General features: G+C 44.8%; 1 gene segment (V, D, J or C); it reads right to left on the reverse strand.

The window, feature by feature from the left end:
* Positions 1 to 2,683: 2,683 nt before the first annotated feature.
* Positions 2,684 to 3,774, reverse strand: LOC118498327. The segment is given in 3 exon segments: positions 2,684 to 2,982; positions 3,084 to 3,191; positions 3,756 to 3,774. Coding segments are annotated over 3 exon segments (426 nt in total).
* Between the last annotated feature and the right edge of the window lie 5,085 nt (positions 3,775 to 8,859).

Below are 8,859 nucleotides of genomic sequence, written 5' to 3' on the forward strand. Positions count from 1 at the left end.
TAGAAATGAAAATAGTGATTATGTATGTGTACAAATCATGATTCTTCATATATTGGAATGATTGTGCCAGTGGATTGACTTACCTATTTTATCAGTCTAGTATTGGTAAGGGTGGCCAGTACACAGGCTGCGGAAGAATTCACAAAGAGAAGAACATGCAGACAACAAAGTTGATTCACTTTCCAAAGGAGGAAAAGTGCTTAATTGTGGAGAGATACATCAGCAGGGAGATGTAGGGGCATTGGCTTTTGGTTGGATTATAAAAGAATGGGGTGGCTGTATTTGTGTGGACATTGGGCTGTCAGGGGCATTGCAACACAGGAGGTTTTGGTTCTTTTGCATAAGCTGCAGTTTGCTCCAGTGTTATCTTTTGCTTGGGCCTGTGGATCTGTTGTTTACATTCTGTCTTGTTTTCTAACAGTTCCCAGTCATGGGAAAATAAGATCAGAAGAGTGCAATGGGAGGCATGTTTAACAAGGTATTGAGTCCACTTTGCAAGTGGCGCTGCAAGTCAATATTGCCTGATTTGTCCATCCAGTATTATCGGTGATGTTGGTGGCCAGAGGGGGAAAATGAGGGGACTTCCTAGTACAGATTTGCTCACAAGAAATGGAATGTCAACCCTGACAGGAAACCCTCACTCTCAGCCTCCCTTGACCCTGCTTCTGGGGACAGTCACTGTGGTCAGTGGGTGCTGGGCTCTCCCAGAGAACATAGGGCATTCTTCATGTATAAGCAAAACTCTCTTCCTCTAAATGATGTGAAAATATATTCTTCATTTCACATTAGTCTTTTCATTGTCTTAATGGATTTTTGTTGGTAGAAATTTATTTAATTTCAACAAAGTTTAAGTTATCAATGTTTTTCATTGATTCTCGTGTGTGTGTGTGTGTGTGTGTGTGAGTGTGTTTTAAAAAAAATAAACTCCCCAGAAATAGGTCAGCCACCATTGTCCATGTTTGTTGGTTACAGCAGCTATAGGGGCTAAAAATAGACTTGCTACCAGGAAGAGATCCTTGCTGGAAAAGTTACCCCCACATCTGGAAACGATGTCGGAACTGGGTAAGGGGAGGACGCTGGACTTATTGAGTCACATGACAGAAATATGCCTTATGTTCATGAACAGAGTGTTACACAGCATATGGTATAAAGGCTTTTTAAGTGAAGACCCAGGTGAAAATACAGGGCATGGTAGAGATAGCTTATATCATCTTAGAAAAATACTGAAATAATTATAAACCAAGGTTGGTTACAAAGAGAAACTTTAAAGCATCTGCAGGCAGAGATCAAAGGAAATAAGTAACATGTCATTGTACACAGGTGGAAAGGGGACTCCTTGTTACCCACATACATATTTCCACAGTGTCTCTGTCACATAAGACAATAATGTCACAGGTTTAGAGACTGATACTTGAGCACTTTTGTGATTTTTACTGACCTGGTCACACTGTGGATCAACGTAGCTGCATAATTGATTGGAGCGGCATTTATGACATATCTCCCCAGTTACAGGGAAGAGAGGGCATCCCTGCCTTGAGGGGTCCTGGTGATGGTGTGTCTGTGTGAATGGCCATAGTTTGATGGGACCAAGTGCTCCGCCTCAGCCCATCACCATCATCATGCTCTTCCTGTTTGTCATCATTGCCTTTCTTAAAATCATATTTTTATTTCCTATAAATATGGTGGTTGTCCAGTTGTCCACACATGGCAAGTGCATGTGTATATGTGCACGCACGTGTGCGCACACACACACACACACACACACACACACACACACACATATATATAGTTGTTATGTGGTAGGGGTGTCAGGCCCAGTGTTCTTTTGCCTTTGAGTTCTGACAATATGTCTCATTCCTGCCTCTGCTCCACATCCCCAACACAGGAAATCTGATAAGAAAGGCTGTGTCTCCTCTTTAGATGTCATTGAGAGACTGAAACCACACACACACTAAAGTAGAATTCCCACTTAACCACTTCCTTTCCTTGCTCTGTCAAATTACATCTGGCCTGATAATGGGTTTTTCTTGTTCCTCTCAGTGATTTCAACCCTGTGCAGGATAAACACTCCATGTCCCCTTGGTGTGAGTATTTGTCATTAGCCTGGAGATAAACACCACAATGTTGTGAGTCCATCTGCCTCTGTGGTGTCATCCGCACTTGGTGTTGTGAGCCTGATGCCAAGTCAATGACTGTCACCACCCAGGTTCTTTATGCTCTAGTGTTGGGTTCATAGACCTCTGATGCCCACTGTCCCGACTTAAGGAGTCCTGCTAAAAATATTGGTGTGGGGCTGGACTGTGGTGCTGGGTCGAAGAAAGCCTGTGGATAGTTTCAGCTGACATGGGTCAGAGACTTGATGATTCTTTAGAATTAGGAATGAGAGTGCCTGAAAGAGACTCTGTCTTTTGTCAACATGAGAGTGTCATTTTCTTTGCAATAGATTTTTCTAACTCAGAGAGTTCAGAGGTAAGGACAGACTAAGGAATCCAGAAAGTTTCCCTCAGGAAAACTGTTCCATGAAGAGGAAACTACAAAGAAAACAAGGCCAAACCTCAAAACACACCAGTTCCTGAGGTGGTCCTTGTGTTCAGGGCCACTGTGCACATCCTGGTGATCACAGCCCTTCCTGCAGGGAGGTTTGTGTCTGGCCTCACACTGACTTCCCCTCCCTGTGTTTCTCTCAAAGTAACACGGCCATGTCCTTGCCTCTCAGGCTGCTCATTTGCAAATACAGCATATTCTCATCATTGTCTCTGAGGATGGTGAAAGGGCCATTCACGGATTTGACATAGTATGTGGTATCACCACCACCACTAATCACTGAGACCCATTCCAGCACATAACTTGGAGCCTGGCAGACCCAGTGCATGACATAGTCAGAAAACTTGAATCCAGAAGCCATACAGGAGAGTCTCAGAGATTCCATAGGCTGCATTAAGCCTCCCCCCGACTCCACCAGCTGCACATCACACTGGACACCTGCAAACACAAAAATGTCAGGTCAGGAAACTGTCACTATACACTGTTTCCCTCAGGCATATCGACTCTCATACTCATTGTCTCTTGTTCTCCATAATTACCTCTTAAAATAGCAACAAGAAAAACCCAGCTGAGTGCAGACTCTATGGTGAGTGGACTGTGTTCTATCCTGAGCAGGGACTGGGGACTCCTGAGATTCCCAGGTTGGGCTCATGCCCCAGAGCTGCAGGGTCAGGTCTGGGCTGTTTTTCGTGAGGAGAGAGGCCATATTTGAATGACCCCCTACTATATAGGGAGCTCTGGTGTTGGATGCTGACAAAAAGGGCATGATAGCAGAGTGTGGCCTTTCTAAGGGCATATGTCTGTTAAGAATTATCCCCCAGCCTCACACATTTTTACTCAGATTTTTGGAGAATTGTTCTGTAACCAAGAAACTGTGGTTTTGGTTCCAGATTTGGGTGCATATGATTTCTGGTCTGGGTGTGTACAGGATGCAACCAATTTCCCTCTCTCTCTATCTCTCCCTCTCCCTATGTCTCTCCCCTCTTTCTCCTTGTTTTGCTTTCTATAAAAGCAATGAAAATTTTCTTCTGCTGAAGAGAAAAAAATAATAATAAAAATAAAAATAAATACTTCCTACATTTGGTCCTGTGGCCGCCCCGGTGATCCGGCCGCTCCAGGAGATGGGCACACAACCTAGGAGAGTAATTGTCATAAGTGGAGAGGTATCTAAAATGAGAGATGCCTTTGAGAGTCACCAGTATTGAACTCACCAAGAGAATCCAACCTCATGACCAGAGAAAGATTCTGTTAAGGACACAGGAAATTTCTTCTGAAACCATTTCCCCTACAAACTGATCAGACTATGAACTAAAAACAGAGTGTGTCCCTAGAACTAATGGACCCAGTATTGGAGAAGGTGGCTCCTCTGTGTGGATCACTGGGAGACAGAAGCACAAACTCTACAGAGAGAAAGACAGTGACCCCCGATTGTGTTACCTCAGTGGAACCTGATGCTGAATGTCCAGCAGCTTAACTTTCTCATTTTTTTTTCTAGACTCTGAGGTAAAGCCAGATACCAATATTGAGAACACAGAAGAATTTCAGTCATGATCAGATCTGCTTAGGTGAAAGTGTAGGTAGAGACTGTGGAGTAAATAGGTTTAAATGACAGAAATTCCATTATGCAAAATCTTGATGCAAATCCTTAATAAGAAATAACAGATATGAGGAAAATGTCATTGATAAGAATATTATTTTCCTTATTCATTGATTAAAGAATGAAAAATCATTCAAGTTATCTCCCATCACTAGAACTGGCAGGTCTAACTTTACAGAAACTGCTCATCCTTGGTGGTTCAGCCTTCAGTTCACAGCCAGAATCTGTGTTTGTGCACATGTGACATCGCTGTAATCAGGGAGCTGGAGAGGGAGTAGGTATCGGTCTCCTGATTTGTCACTGGTTAATTTCAGAAGAACAATCTCCTTTCTCTCACAGTCCCTATTCAATCTGTACAGGACTCCTAACAGTGCTTCCTCCATGGCCATACACAATGGGTGTCGACTGAACTTGAACCTGATGCACTCAGTGCATCAATGTGTGAATGGGAAGAGGAAGCCCCTCCGTGGGGACACGCTAACATGGATGGTGAGTGAAGCTCATCTGAACTGGCACACAGGCAGAATTGCTGTTTCTCTATGTTGTTCTTTTTCTCATTGTTTAATCAGTTCAGTCTCTCACCCTGTTGCTGAAAGAGCCACACATAACATCTTTCTCACTCAGATAAGAAAGAAGTGCCTTGAAAATGTATCCATGTTGCAGGTTCCAGGGGAGGCCCACACATCTGTGTTGTGCATCTCAGACAGACAGGTAGGTGTTGTGATTAATTCCAAGACTGGGTTCACAATGCTTAGTCTCGATCAGGGGAAATTCAGTCAGACTTCCAATTTATTCAAGGCTCTAATGGAGAACATGAACCTGATAGTGTGTGTTGATGGATCACCCATCAACATTAAACCTGGAGGTTGGTAACTAAGGTTAGTATAACAGAACCTTAGTCAGTATCCATTCCTCCAACTGATGTAAAAGCGGACCAGACTTCACAGGGCACTGCAGATTCTAGGTCTTGTCAATCAGGACAAGAGCAAGAAACAAACAGAGGTCTGAATAGCAGTGTACGACTTCTATTGTTTGCCACAAAGTGAGTTCTCTCATCTCTGGGAAACCCCATCATGTGAACAACTGAGGAACTCTGGAAACATCTATCCATGAGACTTGAATACTGTGAGGGTGGAACTCAATAAAAATATAGTATGGAAGATAAAAAAAATGTTATAATAACTCATTGTGTAAATAAGCAGACTTAACCTGGGTGTTATCCCATCTGAGCCTTCAAAGGATATATGCAAAGAAATCCAAAGCAGTTGCTATGAAAGGTGAATGTTCAGTGTGTGATTTTAGTAAAAAAAAAAATGGAAGACTTTATAGCTGTTTATCTTACTCAGATATTTGATGTCTCAAGAATGATGCTTATTACAGCCCGATCATTTCAAACAAATCCTGTTAAACCCCCCATTAAACTGCACATGTGGGATAGACACATGGGTTTTATCTGCAATCAGTGCTGCAGTGACAACTTCCAAAGACAGAGGAGGTTGTTTCCTGCACCTGTGTTCCCAGAGACAGAAACTCCTCGGCAGCTGTGAAGGTAAGACCTCTCCAGAGACCAGGCCTCAAGGGACCTTTGAACTATTTGGATGGTTTCACCCAGCTTCACTGCCCATGGGGAGTGAATATGTCACATTTCTTGTGCAGGTGTTTCTGTGATTCCTGGAGGTCATTCCCTGAGAAATCCTACTGCCCATTCAGCTGATAGAAGCTGCTTGAGTTTGCATTTTCCCACTTGTACATTCAGGGAAGGAGGTGCTCACAGTAGAGAATCATCACAAACTGGCTCTGTACAACGTGGCCAGGGCCCCTACACCCACTGTCACCATCACTCACAATCTCTGCAAAGACTGGAAACAGCATTTTTATATAAAACTTATTTAAAGCCTCATAAACCCTGAACACTCGAGTCCAACAGTCCTCCCACTACCACTGGTTGCTCATTGTTCTTCCCCCAGGACACATCAGTTGTCCTCTGTGACATGGGAACTGGAAGAACCATGTAGTCAGTGACTTTCACTCACAGGTGGCCTCTGCCTTACTGCATTTAGAGAGGAAAAATGATGACAATGGTCCCTATTTTATTCCACCTCCTGAATCTTGTGAGATTCAGCTGATGTGGGTCAGAAGGTTTGATGTTTCATTTGAACTGAGCACAGGGGTGTCTGAAAGAGACTCTTCATATTGTTCATCTGAGAGTGTTGCCTTTGCAACATATATTTCTGACTCAGAGACTTCAGTGTTGAGCACAGAATCAGGAACCCAGAGAAGATTCCTGAGAGAAACTGTGAAGGAGGCAGAAACCAGCAGAAAACTGGCCCAAAACTTCAAGTGCACTTGCTACTGGGATGGCACTTGGGAACCCAGAGCACCACCTAGTGGTCGAAGGTCCTCCCACAGATGGGTTCCTGTTTGGGCTCACTCTAATGTCCCTTGACCATGTGAGAGTCTCACACAGTAATACACAGCTGTGTCCTCAACTCTCAGGCTGCCCAGCTCCACGTAGGCTGTGCTTGTGGATGAGCCTGCAGTCATGATGACTCTGCCCTGGGACCTCTGTGCATAGATCGCTGCACTATATTGAGGATCAACTTGCCCCATCCACACTGCTCTTTTCCTTGGGCCTGCCGCACCCAGTGCATAGCATACATGGTGAAGGTGTATCCAGAAGCCTCACAAGAGACCTTCACTGAGGCACCAGGTGTCCTCAACTCAGCACCCACCTGTACCGATTGAACCTGGGAATGGTCATTTATGAAGAGCCTTCAGGAGTGGGAGCAAATAGATGTTCACTGCTCCTGGTCCCCTCCTCCACTCAAGAACTAGGAAGCCCCTTACCTCTGGCAAGTGCCACCAGGAGGAGGGCTCTGCAGATCCAGTCCAGGGTGAGGGGCTGTACCCCAGAACTTCTGTAAGGGACGGTGTCTGTGAGTGATGTTCAGGGAACAAACAAACACACATTGACGCTGGTCTACCTCTTCTCATTTGCATATTTATGGGGTACAGTGTTTCATACCTGAGGACTTGGCCCCACCCAAGAGAAGGTAGAGGACACAGGGACAATGATCCAAGGGAGTCTGAGGGTCCAAGTCCTACAGTGTTGTAGGGTATGGGTCCCCTGGCAGATCTCTGAGTTCTGTGCAGATATAGCTCCTCCCCCGGAGCAACAAACTCCTGCAGGACATGCTTGTCATTGTGCACTCACATTTGAGAGACATGGAGACATCATGGAACAATTCTGGGTTTTAATGCCTGAATGTCTTCTTCCTGAATCAGTGTGTCTCCTAAATTCTCCACCAAGTTAGTTAATAAAACCAGCCCTCTTCACTGTCCCTTGTAATTCAAATACAAAGCATCCCTAGAAATACCATTGACTGTGATTTTCATGTATCATGGAGTTCAGTGAATGCTCTGATAGAAAAGGATATTTACAATCACCACATGTCCAACTCTTCTTTTAGAGGTTTTCATGAAAAGAAAAAAGACAGAGGACCTCACAGACAACCCCTTCCCAGCTCCCCCGGCAACTGCTCCTGGGACAGCTGCTCTGAGCTTCTGGGTCCTATGCATCCCCTAATGCCAGGTCTGCATCATGCTGGGAAGTTTCCTGTCAGGGCTCAAACAGCACAAACTTCTCAGCATCTCAAGTCCAGAATTCAATGTAGTGTCCTGACTTCCAGAAACTCCCTCAGGGGCACCATGTGCTTTAACTCTCTGGACACAGAGAACTGACCTTACAAAACCCCAGTGACTCTGCAGGGAACATCATAGTCAGGGCTCTGTGAAGCCACCAGGAAGCTTCTTCCCTGTATCTGCCAGATGCGCTGACACAGCCAACAACCCTGATCCCTGAAACTCTTGGGGGATTTTTGGGAACTCTGCCATCCTCAGTTTCTTCTGGTGGAATGTACCACCTGAGTGCCGCTGCATGTGGCCTAAAAACCACTGTAATTTTACTGCTAAATGAATGAAAAGCAGTCATAATGACAATTTTCTTGGTAATACACACCAGGTCTTCCTTCTTTGCTGTACCTCCACCTTGGGCAATGACCCCAGTGGATTAGGGTCATGTTGTGTCTTTCTAGGTGAGATCATCTCTGTTCCTGACACCCAAGTTTTTTGTCTATTTGGTGCTCTATCCATATAGTTATTTTCCCTTCTGACCATACATTGCATGGACCTCAGACTCCATATCCCACATGGAGACAGACTCACTGCTCAGTGACCCACAGCTGCACCTCTCACTCCCTGCAGGATTACCATCTCCTCCTGCGCCTGGGTTTCTTGTTCAACCCTCATGGACTTTCCAACATTGAGCAAGGCATCGTGGGTGATAATTCAGACACCACTGCTCATTACTCAGACTCCCCTTCAAAGGAGATATTCTCTAGGTTCAGTCATGGAGGAACAATGGTGATGTTGCTCATGTGGGCTCCACATCCTCCAAATCTAGCAGCCTGCCAGGCACTGGGTTCTTCCTTAGTTCTGGGGACAGGCAAGAGCATCTGTTTAAGTTTTCACTGTTTGGGGAATGCCACAGGTGGCTTCTATGGAGGAGAACACTGAGAAAGTTCCCACTTTTAGGACCACGAATCACTGGGGGATTAACAAGCATGTGTCACTTATGTGCCCAACTACATTATTTAAGTCACTGCATATTTACCCTCTATGTCCATCTTTTTGTCATAATGAATTATCATATTGGAACC

Source organism: Phyllostomus discolor, chromosome 15, assembly GCF_004126475.2.
Source record: "Phyllostomus discolor isolate MPI-MPIP mPhyDis1 chromosome 15, mPhyDis1.pri.v3, whole genome shotgun sequence".
Taxonomy (NCBI): domain Eukaryota; kingdom Metazoa; phylum Chordata; class Mammalia; order Chiroptera; family Phyllostomidae; genus Phyllostomus; species Phyllostomus discolor.